This window comes from Emys orbicularis, chromosome 18 (genome assembly GCF_028017835.1).
Source record: "Emys orbicularis isolate rEmyOrb1 chromosome 18, rEmyOrb1.hap1, whole genome shotgun sequence".
NCBI classification, from domain to species: Eukaryota; Metazoa; Chordata; order Testudines; family Emydidae; genus Emys; species Emys orbicularis.
This window is the reverse complement of record NC_088700.1, coordinates 4333109-4353285: the sequence shown is the minus strand read 5'-3', so window position 1 is coordinate 4353285 and position 20177 is coordinate 4333109. Positions and strand designations below refer to the sequence as shown.

Below are 20177 nucleotides of genomic sequence, written 5' to 3'. Positions count from 1 at the left end.
TCGAGAATGAAGCTAGTTCCTAAAGATCCCTTGTGAGTGTTTATTAAGGGTTTACTCTGTATTTTTCCTGATTAACTCTTATAACTGTAATTGTACTGCACAGAGACTCCAGCTAAGGAGATTGAAATATTTCAGTCGAAATCTGGTTAAAACATTTCTGTATAAATCTCACTAGAGGGAGCCTAGCTCTTAGTTTTCTGCAGCTTGTTCATCTCTGGCAAGACTGTTAATGATAAAGTAGGAAATAACCATAAACTGATTTTCATATGTCTGTCTTACTCTTTTGCAAAAGATTTGTTTATTAAACCTTAAAATCTTGTCAAACAAGTACTTTAAAAAAAAAAAAAAAAAGAGCCATCCCCATTTATCATGTAGCTAGCTTACTGAGATAATAGTAAGGCCCAGCAGCCTTTAATCATTGGAGACCCAGTGTAAATCAATGCTAGTCCACAAGTGAAGTGAGCCTGGTGGTCTCAGCATAGGCTGTATTGCTAAGCCACTACAGCACTTGGCATGTCTCGGGACCTCAACAGAAGGAGAGGCTCTGGTGGGGTGGGTTTTGTTTAAAGATTTTTTTGTCTTCTGTAATGGTAGTGTCTGAGCACCACATGTGCATTAATTAATTTATCAATCCTCTGTGAAGAAGAGGAGGATTCTTATCTCCATTTTACAAATGGGAACACTGGGGCAGTGAGACTCATTTGCTCAAGGTCACAAAGGGAGGGAATCTCTGACAGAGCTGGGAGGAGAACTCAGATCTCCTGAGTTCCAGAATGGTGCCTTACCTGCTTGTTACCAGACCATCATTTTTCTCTATCCTTCTCTCCCATTGGTGCTGATGTAGTCTGTTGTGGCTTGACTGAGATGTACAGGCAGCCCTGGGATTGGAGATTTTTTAAGTCAGGTACGAGCTAGCAGAGCTGCGTGATGAACCTTGCTCAGGCCCTTCCTGCTTTAGCAGTTTCATAAAAAGCAAAGAAGACATGTACGCATGACGTTAAAAATTAAAGCTGAAGAGGCAGCCTTAAAACTTCAACCTCATCAAATAAACACCTGTGCTCCAAAGAAGGCAGGAAGCGACAGAATATTTATTTGATTACGTTGAATAGGTCAAAAAATTTTGGCCAGTTCTAATTACTTCACTCTCAGAATAGATGGGAAACATTTTAATCATATTTTGTAGCAGGCAGGTCTTGCCTGAGGTTTGCACCACTGACTCTGTAAAATGTGTATGCTTTTCCATGAGAGAGAATGGAACTGGCCAGGAACTAATATGTTGTGTTTAATTTAGATTGGTCAGAAGAAGTTGAAGAAATATGAAAAAGAATATCATACCATGAGAGAGCAACAAGCACAACAGGAGGATCCTATAGAAAGATTTGAGGTAACGCACTGCACACCTAGGTCATTTTGAGGCCTCTCAGGAAAGTCCTGCTCCAAATTCTGTTTCTTTCAGTTGTTTCTCTTTATTTGCCAGCATGCAGAGATTTTGCTAGGACAGCTTAATTCTGCCAAATGAACATTAAAGAAATGCCTATTTGTGTTGATCAGCAGGGACGTTCCAGAGCAAGCCCCTTCGTAAAATGTTTCCATTAAATTGAAGGGCGGGATAGTGCAGATTTATACTTTTACACTTGGGTTCATAAAACTGCCTCAGAAGAGTCCATTTGTGTAATGTGCTGATTGCACCAAGTGCCAGATATTTAAACAAACACACAGAGTTCTGGTGGGTATAAGCCGGCTCACCACCATAAAGTCTTCACTCTCCTCCCGCATTTCTCCCCCCCCCCCAGTGACACAGGTTGTATGCTGTGAAATACTGAGTCTATTTTTCAGGGTATAAACATTTCAAGTGAAGTGCACTTCTATCCATGTGTTTGCCAGGAGCTGGAGCCTCCCTCCTCAATTATGGTTGTGGCAGAGCAGTTTTGTTTAAGTGAGAAAACAGCTGAGCAGTCTTCACATACTCCCCCCACCCTGTTCTTTGCAGCCCTCCCCCCCCCCCCCCTTCACAGCACACAAAGTTTATCGCAAGCCTCGGAGGGAAACGCTTGTGGGAACATTGGCAGTGGACTCTCACCCCCACCTCTCCGCTGCCCGAAGCTTTGCTATGGCTCAGTGAGCTTCCCAGTAATGGCTAAGCAGAGTTACTAATAAATAGCTGCTTCTCAAAGGTCATTTTTTGCTTCGCTAACCATATTATGAATATAAAATAGTTAATTATTTGTTGTCACTAAAACACATGCAGCCAGAATTGGGTTTCCAGGCTGGTCTTATAGGGTGAATGTGTGAGCCGAGAGGCACTCAAAACGGTTTCTGGTAAACAAACTCCTTGAGAGAGCTTTTTTTTAAACGCGGGCGTTTTGTTTCCAATAGCGAGAGAATCGGCGACTGCAAGAAGCAAATATGAGGCTTGAACAAGAAAATGATGATCTTGCCCATGAACTGGTCACCAGCAAGATTGCACTGCGGAAGGATTTAGATAATGTAAGGCAAAACATTTCCCTCTGCTCTTGGGTGCAGATAATGCAAAACTTAATTTCTATTTACTCCTCTCATTTAATTCTTAATGTCTCATTGCGGGTGTCCATAGATGGATCATGCTCTTACAATTACTTTGTAAACCTGCATTTTCCACTTATGAGACTGATAAATCTCACATTATTTCTTCACCTTGGGATGTTTTTCCATTTATCTTTTGCCTTCAGGCCTATGGATTGCATATATATTTATAATGGAAAGCCTACTACCGTGGCCAGGATTCTCTTAGGTCTCACGAGGTAAGCAAGGGCAGGTTTGGCCATTTATTGAATTGGAGACCTTTAAGGGACATTCAACAAGTGGTGGTGTTGCTTGATGTAAGCGCGACTCTTCTTTCCAAGTCAGTACTCGGTGATTATCCCAGCATGGCACTAGGCTGCACTATGCTGCTGAAGGTCCCATCTGAAGGATACCTAAAACTGAGGCTCTCACCCCCCTGGTCATGAAAAGAGCCCAAGGTAATTTGAGGGAGAGAAGAGGTATTGGCTCTTTCATGGAGCCAAATTCCTACTTGGAAAGTTGCATTCTGACCTCCCTGATATCCCCTAGCGTGTAAATCGGCAATGTTGTTCTTCCTCTCATGTTGTGTAGTGTAACTGGTGCAAGATGGCTTCTGTGTTTGCCACAGAGGTGGCTGAGCAGTTGCTACATGTATAGACTGTAAAACCCATCTTGGTCTTGCAGGATGCAGGTGCTTCTCGCTCTTGATTGTTTTTGCCACTATGTTGGATAAGAGACAGTATGTAGCTGGAGTCTAGAAAGCCCATTTTCTCATTATGGTGGCTTCTGTATTCTGACTTCCTGGTAGCCGTTTAGTCTGTGTATATCGTTTCACTGTCAGCAAAGCACTTAAGAACCCCTAAGTCGCTTTGACTTTCAATGGGACTTAGACTCTTAAGTCTCTTAGGTGCTTTTCAAAATTTCATCCTGTGTGTTTTGGCTTGCTGAAGTGTGCCAATATGGATTTAATTTATTATGACTCTTCCCCCCCACGCCCTCCAATGTATTTGCAGTCACATTGGTCATTTCCCATATCAATAGTTTTCTAAAGGCAAATGCACTGGAGGGTACGTTCTTGTACTGATCAAGTATTTACAGGTGTGTTAAGATGAGAGAATACCCTTGATGCTAAAAATTAACGTCTTCAAAGATTCTTATAAAACTCGGTCATCTTGTTCCTTGTTCATTTTGCACAGATGCTTGGATTCCAGTTGTGTTACTTGGATTTTTCTTTGCTGTCTCTTCCCTTCATGTCAGATTTAGATAATCACATTGGGGATGTTTTGCTAGAATATACTTTTGCTGAGACAGAAGGACTGAAACACTGCCTTAGACAGCACACATGGTAGGGCAAAATGAACTGGCATTTCTGCTGCTGCCTCTGAACTGATGTAGATATTACCAATCCACCTGGAAATACGTGGGAAAGAAAGAAAGTGCTTGTGTCATACCATTCTCATTCTGTATGAAGATACATGCATTTGTGAAATCCCAGCGGAAGCTGGCTTTTAGAAATCGTATAAGCCAGGATTTGACAGACTTTAAAGTGTTTCAGCCCACCAACCTAAGTGAAGTAGGGATTCCCACTCTTTACTGGGAAAGTTTCTTCAGGAAAAATATTGGAAGTTCTTACTGTTTCAGAGTGAGAATTTATACCAGTGGATGAATGCTCTGTAGTGTTATGAAAACCTGCTATAAATATGAGTAATAAATTCCATTATCCTTTTGTTCTGGATAGGGACTTCACAAAATACCAGCATGTTCACCTTGTTACACCTCCTTTTCCATTTCAGCAAAGACATAATAGAGGAATATGAGGACAGCTGAGCAGTTGTGCTCAAAGGATGGGCCCCAACATAAAATGCACTGAAGGGATCATCTTTTGTTGCTTTTGATATTCACTAGTAACTCAGTTGTGACCACTTGAACCCATATGGGACTTAGCTGTGCTCTAATGTTGACTTGCTTATACAAAGCAGAATTAAGCCAAACTTCTGAGGTAGCCCATTGGATTTGGTTATAATCTGTCCATCCTCCAAAGATGGCTAAATGAAGTTGACAGAATTGCCCTTGAGGGGACTTACGTGATTTGACCCTGGATTAATTCTTCTAATTGGGCCCTGAGATCATGTTCCATTTCAACTAGTCAGCTGTCCTGGAAGAAAAGTACTAAAAGACATTGTGTAATACACCCTTTCTGATACCTTAAAGGCACGTTTGCAATCTCATAGCCTAGATAGATCAAAGCAAAGAATGGAAATTAAGCAGCTTCCTTCATTTCCTGTATACTAGCCCAGAAATTAAGCTTCAGTCATCGTCTTTTGTTGGAGTCAGATGTCCACCTTTCTTCAACTTCAAAACAATTTGGAGCCAATGGATATCGACAAGTCCGTCCCTTAGGATTGCGCCCCTATTTTTAAGGATCATCAAAACTTTAGTGGACTAAAATTCACTGTGATTTTCTTCCTTTGAAAGGGATTGAGACAGTTGCTTTCTGAAGTCTTTAAACCTTTTGAGTTATTGATCATATATATAATCAATACATCTATCTGTGAGGCCTGAGCTATTGTATTTAAACAGCAATGCTGGAAAAGCATACCTTTGCAGTAATGGTTTTGAGTGACTTATCTTATGTGATTGGAAAAAAAAAAGAAAAAACCTAAGGAGCTTTTCAAGGCTGTTGTCAGTTCTGGTCTTTTCCAGTTTAATTTATCCTTTGTATTTTTACATCCCCCAAAAGGTATTTATCAAGGTCAGACTCATCATCCTAGTAGATCTCGGAAGGAAAGTGAAGAAATGTGTTCTGTCTTACCTGATCAGAAAGATGAGTTAATGTACAGCTGTGGTGAAGTGGTTTGGCATAGTACTGCACTGATCCCTCGGGCTCAGATAGAAGGGAACTCATGGGAGCAAGGAGTACTGTATGCCAAGCTCATTTTAATTTTCTGTTCAATGTACACATTTTCTGCCTGGGTATTGAGTACTTAGTGGAGCAGATTGTCATTGAACTGTTCTCATTTGCTTGTGTTAGATGCTGTTTGTAATGCAAACTCTTCTGGATGGCTTAAGAAACGAGGGGAGTAACTGCCTTCATGGGCAGGTGTCATGTCTATTTTGATTTGGTGAAGCTCTCCTGGGGCTTTCTCAATGAATGTATTCTCACCACAGCTTGGACATTTGCAAAGTGAACATGAGATTTGGATTGTTAAAGTTTTTTATTATAGATCATCTTTCAAATAGTTATCTGTTCTATGTCTTCCATTGTCCTTTAGTTTACTATTCTGGTCCCAGGCCCAAGTGAAAAGGGAGTAATTATTTCTCTAATTGGATTTCTTCCTCGGAGCAATCATTCAGATGCTGACTTTGCTGAGGCCGGTCACTGAAATTAAAGAAGAGCTTTTGGAGGGAGGGTTATCTATGCAGAACAGAGACGCCACACTGACTCCCAGTCTTCTAGGCTAACCACCATTCGCTATTTGTGAAGCATGTACAGTGTGCCTGGCAGTACATAGGACATGAAAGAAGACATGTTATGTGGCCCAGAAAGCTAAATCATTAAGGACTTTCTCCTTCTCACTCTCCCACCCCCCAGAAATGATTAATTTGTGCCTTTATATTGATGTGATTAAGCATCTGTCAGGTGCTATTTCTACCTTCATAAGGATAAGACTACAGGACTTGGCCATTCACTCACATTAGGAGACCAGTTGTGGTTTACTGAGTTTTGTTGGTTACCAAGTGAATAGATGCAAATAAAAAGAAGTCTCCCAATGTATTTTGCTCATGTATTTTAGCAAAGGTAGTCTTGTTTTAATTTTCACCTGCATAGTTTACATGGACTCTCAGAATATACTAGGAACAGCCACAGAGTCTTTATAATAAGGTCTCGGTTTTGTGGTGTTTCTTCTGTTAAAGGATGGTTGAGAAGTGGGGAACAGGGTCTCCTGTGAGATTGGTCAGGGTGAGGAGTGCTACTAAGGTCTGCCTGATGGAAATAAGGGTAATTGTGCAGCAGGCATGCAGTCTCCAGGGGAACTATTTTTCATATTGAAGCTGTAGGAAGCACCAGAAATGACAGATAAGTTTGTTCTTGTGATGATCTGATAGCAAAAATGGTCCCTTTATCTCCTTTGATGGTACTTGTAATGAAAACGAAGAGTGTAGAATGAGGCTGTTGCCTTGGCAGAGTCCCATGGGTCTGGTGTGCCGTTGGATGCCAAGAGGCATAGGCACAATGGCGCATACAATTCTTTAGTGATGGGAAATCCTGTGCTTGATGATCTGCTCTATGGTGTGTGTTTCAGGCAGAGGAAAAGGCGGATGCGCTGAATAAGGAATTGCTAATGACCAAACAGAAGTTAATTGATGCAGAAGAAGAAAAAAGGCGACTAGAAGAGGAGTCTGCTCAGGTTATGGGCGTTTCTGTTGCTTTCACGTTTCTGTAAAGCAGGGAAATTAAGAAAACGAGACCTGCATAGGAAGGGCTTATTGTTCCAAGTTATCCTTCTGCCTCTCGTTCAGTGTAAAGAGCATAGAGAAACAGAGTTCAGGGTCCCTTTGAAAGCTGCTGCTTATTGTAATTTAATATTTAACTAACTTGGAAGCATGGATGCATGCGGACAGTGTTACTACAGATGGAAGCAACATAGGATTCAAACTGTCACCATTTACCCCAGTTAATTCCTCGTACATATCCTACCACAAACCAACCCAATTTTCCTGATATGCCTGCCCATCAGTGTCTCAAACTAGCTTCATAGCTACACCCTAGATTGCAGTGGGGCTGGACTAGCCCGTTGCTTCTCAGAGGTAGAAAGGCTTGTCATCTCCGAAGGGTTATGAGTTAGAGGAGTGAAGATGGGTTGTCTTCTGCAGACGCTGTCAGATTATTTTTCAAGGTATTGTAAATATGTAATCTTTCTCTTTATTTTACTGCAGCTGAAGGAAATGTGTCGTAGGGAACTAGACAAGGCAGAGTCGGAGATTAAAAAGAACAGCTCTATTATTGGTGACTATAAGCAGGTAAGTGCAGCTTGGATAGGGATGGGGCATACTGCTCTCACATGCCAGGGAATTCTCTGGTATTTAGCATTTATTTTCCAGACATCCCCATATAAGTACAATATTTGCCATGCATTTACTGGGTCTTCTGAGATATTTAAGTGGAGCAGCTATGGTGGTTTTCATGCTTTTTTGGCTGAGATCACAATGTTCTATTTATCTCTGACTTAAATCTTTATAGGGTGCCACGTGCCAATTACAAACAAACCTCAAGGGGTAGGTGTGGCTAGCCACACCCACTGTCATGGTTGTTTACTTGATTCCCAAGGCAATGGAAGGAACTATGCTTCCTCTCAATTTGTCTTGACTCCCCCAGAGAGGCTGAACTATAAACTTACTTGCTTAAACTGCACCTTTGGCTACAGCCTTAGAGGCACATATGTAATTCCATGCATTACTGCATGTATGTGTGTGACTGCAGTGAAATACCCTGCTGTAATGCCTCTGTGCACGCAGCAGGATCCAGGTTGCTTTAGAAACCTTGACTCTGAATTTCCTGACTCTTCTGGGGCCCTTAAAATCTCCACTTTACTGCTGCTGTAGCACAGGAGTTTGGTTTTCATATTTATTGAGCAACTGCTGCGTGGTAACAGAATTTTGCTTTGTTAGATTTGCTCCCAGCTGAGCGAGCGACTGGAGAAGCAACAAACAGCAAATAAAGCTGAAATTGAGAAAATACGGGTAAGGGGATGCATGTTACCAGGATCTTCACTGTTTAAACATTATCAGCCTAATGAATCCGTGCACTTATGATCTTTTAAAAAATTCTTTAACGAATTAGCTAGAATGATGTGTTGCACCCAGCACCTTCCGTGTTTCGCTATTGGCACAAGTACAGATGAAATAAATGTCACCTACAGCATTCTTTGGCTGCCGTATAGTTTCAGGAAGGGGCAGTTAGTTTCCTGCTCCCCCTACCACACCATCCTGTAACATGCTGTTACTGTTCAATAACTGATGTTAGCTGTCATGAGGGATTTCTTGCTGTAGCAGGAGAAGGCACCACCAGCCTGCTTTGACCATAATGTAACATTGAGGGAATGCAGAAATAATTATCCCAAGAAGAGAGTTTTACCAACAACAAACTGTCCCTTGGACTCTGTGCTTAGTACAGTTACCCTGTGCAGCCAGTGGACTTGTGGTCCTGTGGTCATCAGACTATTCAGTGCATGTTTGGTCTGCCTTGCCAGTTAGTTTTAGTGTTGTTTGCCTCGTGTCTGTCAAATCTAATCCATAGGAGTTTCCACAGAGAATTTTCCCCCTTGATAAAGCTGATTGCATTTCAGCACAGATCAGAAGGTGCAATCATTTTTCTTCCAGATTCATGGCTCTTTGTGAAATCTTTAGAAATATCTGTTTAGCTCTGGACACTGCATATTACCTGCTACCGCAATGTGAACAATACTTTGGACTTCCATAATGCTGTCACCTGAGGATCTCAAAGCACTTTGGACATTTTAAGCTTCATAACATTCCTGTTATGTAGATAATACTACTGAGGGAATTCTATGCCACTGCACGGGCACAGAATTCATGTTCCCCGGAGATTTCTTTGCTTCCCTGCAGAAAAATGACCCTTTGACAGGGAAGCAAAGGGAAGCTGCCAGAGCAGTCACGTGCCCCTCCCCAGCAGCACAGGCACATTGTTTCAGGTGCCTGGAGCAGCCGGCAGAGAGGTAAATCACTGTGGGAGGGGGTGGTGCTAGGGACGCCCCAGCTGGGGCCCAGTCAAACCCACCCCCATGTATCTGGACCCCCCACTGAGCCTCACCCCCTTGCACCCAGGAGCCCCCCACCCCGCCGAGCCTGGACCGTGCTGAGCCCCCGAACCTGGGGCTGGGGATGCCTTGGCTGGTGGCTTCTGCCCTGGCTGGTGGCTCCTACCCTGGGCTGGGGTCAGCTGCTAGTCCCAGCTGGGCTAGGGGTGGGGGAGGAGTGCACTTCCCCTGCACGGAGTAGTCAGGGCCAGACCCACCCCCAGAAACCTCCTCCGGCTGCAGGAAGCTCCGCCCCTGTCCCGCTCCACTTCCTGTTCCCATCGCTCCTCAACCACGGGGAAAGGGGTCACTGTACAGGGAGCTGCTCACCGAGCTGCCCAACCCCCATGCATCCAGACCCTCCTGCTGAGCCTCGACACCCCACACCCAGAACTACCCACCAACCCCCCGCACCCAAACATCCACCCCGCCGAGCCTGGCCCTCCCTGATGAGCCCCCTGCCTCCAATGCCCCCCACCCCTCTGCATCCAGACCCCTCACCCCTGCACCCAGACCACAGCCCGATGAGCCCCACCCACCCGATAAGCCCCACCCCCTATGCATCTGCACCCGCACCCCACTGAGCCCCAAGCAGCTGCACCTGGACCCCCACCCCACTGAGCCCCACTCCCTCAGCACCCAGACCCCCTGCTGAGCCCCCAGCACCTGGACACCCTAGTGAACCCCCACACCCAGACCCCCCCGACGAGCCCCATCCCCCCCACAGCCAGACCTCCTTGCCAAGCCCCAACCAACTTCACCTGGACCCCCTGCAGAGTCCCTTTGCCCCTGCATCCAGAAACCCTCCAAGGCGCCCCTGTGCATCCAGATCATACCTGCACCCCCCACTGAGCTGCCCCACACAGAACCCTTTTACCCCACTCCTGGATCCCCCCAACATTAAGCTCCTCCACACTGGATCCTGCCCATACCTAGTGCGCCTAGGACAGAGTGGCAGTGACCCGGGCTGTTTTCTGGGGCAGGACTGGCTCTTGCGCTGTGTCAGGGTCAGACTCCGCTGAGTTTGTGTCCCCGGGTGAGGGTGCGGGGGGCTGCAGGGTGATCTCCCATCTCCATGCAGCCAGTGGCCTGTGCACCCCACTGCCATGCTGGAGCCTTCATATTTATATATTGACAAATTTTGCAGAATTTTAAAATATCGTGCGCAGAATTTTAATTTTTTGTGTGTGCAGAATTCCTGCAGGGGTAAGACAAGTATCAATCCCCCATTTGTAGAATGGACCTCTGAAGTTGAGGCATAGACCAGCTGTGTGATTTGTTCAGGATCACACAGTACATCAGTGGCAGAGCTGGGAGTAGATCTGATTCCCTGGTTCCTAGTGCCTGCTCAAACCATTGCATCTTGCTTCTTATCCCGAATGTGACGGTTACGTTGGTGGGAGGAGTTATACCACAGAGACCTTTGCAGTGTGGATGGATGTTGAGTGTAGAGTGTGCCGCCTGCTTGCTCTCTCCCATTACTGCTGCTTTAGAAGTGATGTGTGTGTTACAAAACACTTCACAGAAAACTCCATAAACCACAGCAGGAATGGGGATGTATGGGTGACACAAGCTCTTATTTGCCTGCTTTGCCTGTGCTATTTTGTCTACCCACACAGGTGAATAAAGGGAGTTGCCTAAATGTGTGTGGGTCATTGACTCTCCATCCACGCCCCTCACACTACTCCAGTGCAGGGGCAGGAAATGTTTCTGGTAAGTTTACCAGCATCCTTAACAGAAATGCAGTCAGATGTTTTTGATTTTAGCAAAAAGTGGATGACTGTGAACACTGCCGAGAGTTCTTCAATAAAGAAGGACGTGTGAAGGTCGCCAGCTCTGCCAAGGAGGCTTCTGATGAGGACACAGATGAGGAAAAGGAGAGTCTGAAAAACCAGCTGAGGGAAATGGAGCTTGAGCTGGCCCAAACCAAACTGCAGTTAGTCGAAGCAGAGTGTAAAATACAGGTAATACTTGGGGGTTATTTGTTACTCAGCAGAGCTGTCTTATATTTGTAGAAAAATGTATTTTGAATGGGTCGACTAGAGCAGATACTGTTGGCTGAAACTGTAACCTGCTATTTCTTGTGTGGGAGATCTAACCAAACATTTAGTTTGGACAACTCAGCTGATGCAGATAAAATAATTAAAATCATATGAGCCCCTTTTTACCTGCTGTCACAAAATTCAGACATCTGCTCAGTTGCTTCTTAGCACTTTCAGGCTGATCTGTTGTGACTGCCTGGATGGGAAAAGTAAACCCCATGCTTCCCATTTTAACTCTGACGAAGAATATATGATTCATCACTTTCTTTATTGTACAATACTGTAGTTGCTGATAGAACAGATACCATATGACAGATGTTGGTCACATTGCTTAACACACTACTGGAAGGCTTTCAGATACTATTGCGATTAATTCTTTAGTTGCCACAGGGATGATGTTCAATGGCCATTTGATTTAAATCTGAAGGGATCAAAATTAAAGCACGGAGGAAAACATTAATACCCCATTAATATAACCCTAAATAGAAGTGGTTTTTTAGAAGCTGCATTTACCAAAGAATGTGGCTTAGACTTTTAGCTACCTTGCTCTTCATTCTTGATTATCATGGATTTTTAGCAGTTAGAAATACAAGATTCCTGTAGACCCTGCACTGGCTCAGTGGGGATGATTGTTTCCCTCCATGTATTCTCCAGTTCTTTGTCCAGTCTGTTTTCAAATGTACCAAGCAAGAAGGCTTCCACTGCTTCCCTTGAGAATCTGTTCCATGGTTTAACGGTGAGGAAAGTCTTCCTGATGTTTAGCCTAAATTTTATTTTGCTCATTTTTCTGCCCATGAACCAACCAAAATTCCTTTCCCTCCTTTGCGTTTATGCATTTCCAATACGTAGGGCCCTACCAAATTCACGGTCCATTTTGGTCAATTTCATGGTCATAGGATTTTTAAAATCGTAAATTTCATGATTTCAGCTATTTAAATCTGAAATTTCACAGTGTTGTAATTGTAGGGGTACTGACCCAAAAAAGGAATTGAGGGTGGGGGTCACAAGCTTATTGTGTGTGGTGCGGGGGTTGCAATATTGCTAGCCTTACTTCTGTGCTGCTGCTGGTGGGTGCTGCCTTCAGAGCTGGGCGCCTGGCCAACAGTCACACTCTCCAGCCACCCAGCTCTGAAGTCAAGGCAGAAGTAAGGATGGCAATACCATGACACCCCCCTCCCCCCAAATTAAATTGCTGACCCCCCTGCCATCTCCCTTTTGGGTCAGGACCCCCAATTTGAGAAATGCTGGTCTGCCCCATGAAATCTGTATAGGATAGGGTAAAAGCACACAAAAGACCAGATTTCACAGGGGGAGACTAGATTTCACAGTCCGTGACGCGTTTTTCATGGCCGTGAATTTGGTAGGGCCCTACCATTACGTGTAATCTCTTCCAATACATGTCCCTCATTCTTAGCTCAGCAAATCTAGACATATGAGTTTATACTAACTTTTCTTTTGCAGAGTGCACATAGAATTGATTAAAACAAGGGGCTAGGGGTTATGTTTGGGGCAATTATTGGGTTTTAGGTTATTTTTAATCTAGTGATTTCTGAACACTTTTTGCCAAAAGTTAGTAAGGAAAAATCCAGTTCCTAGAGGGAGAATTCCTCGCTCATTCATTGTCTGTGCTGAATTAGAGAGTGTGAATGCACTAATAAGAATTCTGGAGGAGTCTGCATGGCAATGACACAAGAATCACTACGCTCTCTAAAAAGTGCGTTCGGATAGGAAATCTGCATGCTGTACTGACGGGGGAGGGATAGCTCAGTGGTTTGAGCATTGGCCTGCTAAACCCAGGGTTGTGAGTTCAATCCTTGAGGGGGCCACTTAGGGATCTGGGGCAGAATCAGTACTTGGTCCTGCTAGTGAAGGCAGGGGGCTGGACTCGATGACCTTTCAAGGTCCCTTCCAGTTCTAGGAGATAGGATATCTCCATTAATTTATAATTTAATTTATTTAATTTATACATAGAAAAGCTCTTCAGAAGCAAAAGTGGCCAACAGACTAGAGAATTCCTGGTTCCCTCTGAGCCTTATAGAAACCATTTTGTGCTAGACAGCAGATCACAGGTGTTGACGCTTCTCTTTGCAGGATCTGGAGCACCATTTGGGCCTGGCGCTGAATGAGGTACAAGCAGCAAAGAAGACTTGGTTCAACAGAACAATAAGTTCTATAAAAACAGTGACTGGTGTCCAAGGGAAAGAGACTTGTTGAAAAGCAAAACTCCATCAAACACAGTTTTCTTAATCACAATACCTTTTGTTGCCTTCCGTGGCCAGATGTTTAAATCTGTGACATGTGAGAGGACCAGAATGTACATAAAATAGAAACACAGCATGTCAGGATTTCAATAGGTCAGTGATAAAGTGGATGGAAACACAAAAAGAGGCTTTATTGCTAGACACGGGATCTTCATACTACTGATATTTAACAGGTGATGTAGCTAGATTGACGCTCTTCAGAGAAACACTCCATTCTGCGGTCTGGCTGGAGGCTTTTCACAGACTAGGTACGAGAACTTACCAAATCCTAATTGTTAAGTTTACATACGATAGATTTTTTTACAGTTAGAATATTTTTTAATATTTTATTTGAAAAGCAAGTGTCACTAACAAAGAAGAAAATGACTCTTAGCAAAACTACATCAGTGCCAGAAAGCAGTCCCCAACGGTAGGATTTGGAGAGAAGGAGGCGGCAGGCTTTGCTTTGTGAAGGGGGATGGTTTCAGAGTTCTGGTTGGAGCAACCCCATTTTGTTTTAATACATACCCTATCTATCTCTCTGTGTTCGGCATTTCTTTCCATGTTACTAATCAATTCTATGCAACTCTGGGTTTTTTAGCATGGGCTGCCAAATGAATTCACAAGCTGAGGTTTGTTGGAGAGCTGGATAAGAATAATCAGAATTCTTGGCAAATTCTGTTTTACTTCTGTGTCATATTTTTTGAGCCCCACACATCAACAGCGTTTCAATCCCCACACCAGGACTGCTAACGTGTACTAATTACGTGAATGTTTGACATTTAATTAAGTCTTTGTTTTTTAACGGCTGTAGTCTTCTGTGAAGTTCTGAGAGAGCTTCCAGGATTTAGTTTTGCACATAGGTATGAATGAGACAAAGAAACAATAAACTGAGATATTTAAGAGGCAAAAATCACTGCGCGAGTGTAGCAGCGAGCATCTATTGCTGTGTGTCCTAACTGTTTTTCCTGGTAACACATTCAGAGGTTCTGTAGGTCATTTTTCCACGCTCAGTGCAGTTGCACTAATAGGTGCTAAACATGCTTGGATTTCTCCTCCTCTGGGTTGTCCTGAAGTTCTCACCAGAAAGCTGTAGAATGGAGGTTTTGCACCTTGTAATTTTTTTAATTTATAATGGTTTGTGTTATGCTGACGTATCTATTGCATCAGTGGATAAATTTTGTGTGCAGTGTGAGTATAAGCTGGTTACAATAAGAGGCACTGGTTTGTATATAAAGATATTTGGTTTATTTTGTATTTCTACCTTTTTCTTGTTTACTGTACTAATGCTAGCTGATGTAATCTGCAACTGTGGGGTATAACATGCTATGCTTAAGCCTTTTTCGTTAACTGCATACATTATCTTTATTGTTTAATACCAAAAAATGCTGTAACATCCATCAATATTAGATGTGTGGACATGGTGGTAGGATAGTTGCTAGTGTGGATACTTCATGAATTGAAATATAACCTAGTAAAATTGTATTACTATTTTGTTGTTTCATTTCATTTTAACAGTGAATTAAATATTTTGCAATACAAAACCAGTTCTCTTCTTAAAACACAGTTTTAGCATCTGCAAACTCCCCAAGGTCAAAATCATTAATACACAAAGGACATGTAAAAGAAACTGGATCTTCCTGGTATGGCAGAAGGCCCATCAATATTGTAAAGGTATGGCTCTCCTCTGAAAAGTGACTATAAAAATGGTCTCCAGGGGCTCTGTGCTTGGGTCTGAATAATTTTCATATCGAATGTGCTCAGTTTACAAGTAAAATGTTTGTTTTTTCTGTCACCCCTTCAAATTCCACTTGTATCTGAGAAACAGACTTCTCTGGTTTGTGCATGGTCACCAGTAACAAGAATTCTTGGACAAAATTCTACTCATGCTATCTTCACTAGGGGATGTCCACTCATAACTGAGGACAAAATTTAACTGTGCAACTGGATGACTGTATGAATTAGATCTCAGTACAGCTCAGGCTCCCACAGCTGTTAGTTCTGCAGAAATAGCAGAAGTAAACCTATTTTTGTCACTGAAGTAAGTAAAGGCAAACTCTGAAAGCACACCTACTCTAGAAAGATATTACATAGCAATTTTTCTGACAGTAGCCGTGCTTTCAGGGAGTAGCATCGTGAGGGTCTTAACCATGTGCAGACTTTGCTGCTTTCTGTTTCACAGAGATGCCTTCCTGAATGAATTCAAATCTGCAATTTATCAATAATTATCAGGGTAATTTGGATAAGGTTTGAAGGTAACCAGTAAACATTTCCTCTCATACTCCCACCTTCCCAAAGTGAGAGGAAAATAATATAACTTCTCCCATCCCTTCAAGAAAAGGTTAAAAAAATAACTGACGATTCAGCAAAAAAATTTGCTTTATTGCTGCAGGTAATTATTGCATCAGGGATTGCACGAAACAGATACTACCTGTTTTTGTATGGACACAAGAAAACCTGCACAATGGGTACACTGAGCTCCTCTCACATTTCCCACGACACGTTTTACGGGAAATGCACATTTTCCAATCACACTGTAATATTTTAAAATTTAATGTGGGAGTGAAATATTACCCAATTCCCAGTGCAGTCCTGAATCCACTCTCATGCAAAATATCCACAGCCTTTCAAAAACTTGGGTCCCATGCTGAGATCCAAATTTTCTGGGACTAGCTTAAATATAAAATATGACAAGAAAGCAGATTGTTTTTAGGACTTAGGGTAGCTGGATACACACGCCTACAGGGTGATGGGAACAAGTGAACCAAAGAAGAAACACTTTAATCTTCATTCGCCAGAGCTTCTGCAATGAAAAGAACTTTACAGGCCTGCAGTAGTAAAAGCAGTGAACATAGTAATTTTTGTGGCTTTAATGAGCTGTTAATTACCAGCTGAGTGGGGAATCCCTTCTCCCTCAGTCTCTCAGCTAGTTTTGTGCATTAAATGCAAAATAAGTTCAACTCTTCTGCTTCTTATGTAAGAATCTCACGTACTCCATATATGAGCCTCTTACTGCTTGCCACTGTCTATGATGGGCAGGTTCTGTGGTCTGCAATTTTACGTTTCTGCTATTTCCAGCATGGTAACTCCAAATCATATGACTTTGTCTTTAACTGCTTAGCTATTCAGCGTCTTCAGATGCCTTAATCTTAAATGAACATTCCAGAGGCTCACCCATAAGTTGCCCATCTCTTCAAGTAATATCTTCCAGGCCTCCTCCTGAAAAACACTGATTTTTTTTTTTATCGGTCTCTCAAAGATTTTTGACCGCCCTCCCATCTGGTTTGCTGATGTAAAGTTCTTGCCATTTGGAGGAAGATTTCACTCCATCTGTTCAGCTTGTCTTCTCAAAAATATTTAAAAACTCGCTCAAAATTTGACACACTCACTCTTGCGTTTCATTCTAAATTGTACCCTGTGTCACTTGGTGCTCAGTCTAGTGCCCTGAGAAATCTGGGCTTTTACAGACAAGCCCACAGAAACGCATACAGCATTTGTAAGAGATTTGTGCTGAGTACATGGAATGAGGATTCACTCCTGCCTGAGCTGGTGTTTTTTTGACATTAGTCAAATCTGAAATAACTCAATCTTTTCTAGTGATGGGTCAGGCTCCTGTTGAAAGCATTATCCTAGGTTAGTAGGGGGAATACACTGATGCTATTGTGATCAGTGCTGTATAAATGCCTGACTAGTTAAGAATTGTCTGATTTTTCTCCTTTGAAAAATTAATAGATGGAATTTAGAACATAACTCTAGGAAAAAAGGAGGAGGAGGAGAGATCAGAAAAAAAAAAAAAAACAGTTCTGCCACCACTCCTCTGGGTTTCCCCCCCTACGTCTTGCACCTCCTTCTTCATCCTGGCAGAAAACCAGAGGAAGTGTGGTCTAGTAGCTAGGGGTCAGAACACTTGGATTCTGAAGTGTGTCCTTAGGGAAGTAACAATTCCATTGGCTCAGTTTTTGTCTGTAAAAAGGGAATAAAATTCACGTGTGCATCAAGGCCTAATGTTTGTGAAGTATTTTGGTCCTCTCAGTGAAGGTGCAAAGTCTCAATGATCTCATAATAAAATTATAATCCTAGTAAAGTTCCATTTTGCATTAATTAGGCTGGCTTCACTCCCTTAACTGCAAGTTCCTATTTTGCTCCAGCTTCTAGGGGCTGGCAGGTACCTGTCACAATTAGGAAAGAAGTTGGAGTACAGTTGCAGTTTCCATGACACCATCACATCAGCTTTTGAACGACATTAGTGGGGGTGGATTTCACAGTTAACCTGTTCTTAATCTTCTACTAAATCAAACTTAAGACTGTGGTGTTGAGGTGATTCAGGTGTTGCTGCTTTTATTCTGTGGGTAATGTCAATTGCCTTCATTGCTCATATTCTTAAATTAGATTCACACTTGCTATCAGAAAACATTGTAGGTGCAGTAAAACTATGCAGACTGTCAAGTATCAGAGGGGTAGCCGTGTTAGTCTGGATCTGTAAAAAGCAACAGAGAGTCCTGTGGCACCTTATAGACTAACAGACGTATTGGAGCTTAAGCTTTCGTGGGTGAATACCCACTTCTTCGGATGCATGACCCCCATGAAAGCTTATGCTCCAATACATCTGTTAGTCTATAAGGTGCCACAGGACTCTTTGTTGCTGTATGCAGACTGTAAAGCTCCAGCTCCAGCTGTACCTAGATGTTAGTGAATTTTTAAACAATATTGATCAGCTGTGCTCACTTTACACCTCGAGCAGTGTCATCTCCATGGCTTGAGAGAGAATCTCATGTGCTGCCTCCCCTCTTGGCAATCGCATGACATCCCTGTGACAACTACAGCTATTGCTTACATGGAAAACTAACATTACAAACTTTAATTTAGTGTCCATGTGACCAGCCACCTCTCTGCAAACCCACCAGCAAGTCTTTGAGCATCATTTTGGACCAGTTTGGAACTAGAGCCTTGAATGCCAGTGACTGAGATCTTTGATTACAAGAATTGAGTTAATTATTAGATTGACTATTTTTGGTTCTGGCATCAGCGTTGAAGTCCAGCTTGAAGACCTAAATCATTGCACCCTATATTCCATGCCCACTGTAGAGGTTTTCATATCTTTGGCCTGTGAAAGGCCAGGGCTCAATTTCCTGTACCCTTGGAAGAGGGTGGTGTGGCTAGGTCATTGGTGAGGAAGTATACACTGTTAGTGCACAACTGTACTGTGGACTAGAGAGAGTTTGAATCTCCATTGGTTGCCCAGTGCTGACTTTGACAGTCACAGGTATTCTAATGCAACACCACACGCTCTTGTATAACACTTTTTTTTCCTAGTGGAAGTGAACTTCAGACTTTGCAATTTCAGACACCAGCAAGTGTTCATCTGGCCAATTGGCTGCAAGGAGAATAGAGCCACCAAATAAACCTACAACTGTACACTGTATTTTTAGCTCATTTTTTCTCTGCTACTGTGATTTGGATAGCAAGACACGAGTAGTGTATGAGAAACCTCTAAATCCAGCTCATTCTTTTTTTCATCGCTTGTATAATTAATGTGTGTATCCTAAACTGGTTCAGCCTGATTTTCAAATTGAACTTGCTCTTGTCGACACAAATCCTGGTTCCATTTTAATCCATTGAACCAACTGAATACCCACCCCCCACCCCCAGAGACATTTGCGTGAGCACCTCCAGAGAAGGAAGCTCTACATCTACACGTAGCGCGCCAGTGCTGGGGTAACTCGACTGAGTCGCTGTGCACAAGTCGTCTATCGGTACATGGCCATGGGCTGTGTGAACCCCAGTTCCGGGCACAGCCTGAAGACTCAGTGAGCAGGACCAGAGTCGGTCTAAGGCTAGGTCTACACTACCCGCCTGAATCGGCAGGTAGAAATCGACCTCTCGGGGATCGAATTATCGTGTCTCGTCGGGACGCGACAATCGATCCCCGAATCGACACTCTTACTCCACCAGCGAAGGTGGGAGTAAGCGCCGTCGACGGGAAGCCGCAGAGGTCGATTTTGCCGCCGTCCCTACAGCGGGGTAAGTCGGCTGCGATACGTTGAATTCAGCTACGCGAATTTGCGTATCTTAAATCGACGTAGCCTTTAAGTGAAGACGTAGCCTTTAAGATTCAAGCCAAAGAAACCACTTTTGGGGCACAGCTGAGCTGTGCTTTCAGTTCGGCCTGCTCCCAGGCAGCAGGGCCGGCTCCAGGCACCTGGAGGGGGGCGGCGCGGGGCTCCGGCCGCCGGGGAGAGCGGGGCTGCGACTGGGTGGCAAAAAAGCCAGAGCCGGCCCTGCCAGGCAGCTAGTTGGGCTGCTCCCCGAGGTGCCTGATCCCTGCAGGGAACCTGGCGGCTGCCCCTGCTGATGCCCAGGAGTAGCGTGGTGGGGCTTGGCTAGGGGGCCATGGCCCTGGGGTCTCCTCAGGAGCTGAGCTCTGGGCGAGCCCAGGCCCCACAGTCCATGCTAGAGAGCCCGGGGCAGCAGCGCTGGGGCGGCTGGGCTGGAGTGAGAGATGGGCCCGGGCCACGCACACGCAGGGGTGAGCTGAG

The 20177-nt window shown here is 43.7% G+C and overlaps 1 protein-coding gene across 2 annotated transcripts in view; it reads left to right on the top strand.

Annotated features, from left to right (window-relative positions):
- RABGAP1 (RAB GTPase activating protein 1) overlaps window positions 1-15124 on the top strand; it is a 108056-nt gene extending 92932 nt beyond the window's left edge. For both annotated transcript variants that reach the window (XM_065418647.1, XM_065418648.1), the window contains 7 exons: window positions 1292-1384; window positions 2377-2487; window positions 6846-6950; window positions 7480-7563; window positions 8212-8283; window positions 11126-11323; window positions 13493-15124. In XM_065418647.1, the coding sequence (XP_065274719.1) occupies window positions 1292-1384; window positions 2377-2487; window positions 6846-6950; window positions 7480-7563; window positions 8212-8283; window positions 11126-11323; window positions 13493-13615 (786 nt within the window). In that variant the 3' untranslated portion in view covers window positions 13616-15124. The remainder of the gene's footprint in view (window positions 1-1291; window positions 1385-2376; window positions 2488-6845; window positions 6951-7479; window positions 7564-8211; window positions 8284-11125; window positions 11324-13492) is intronic.
- Window positions 15125-20177: the final 5053 nt, after the last annotated feature.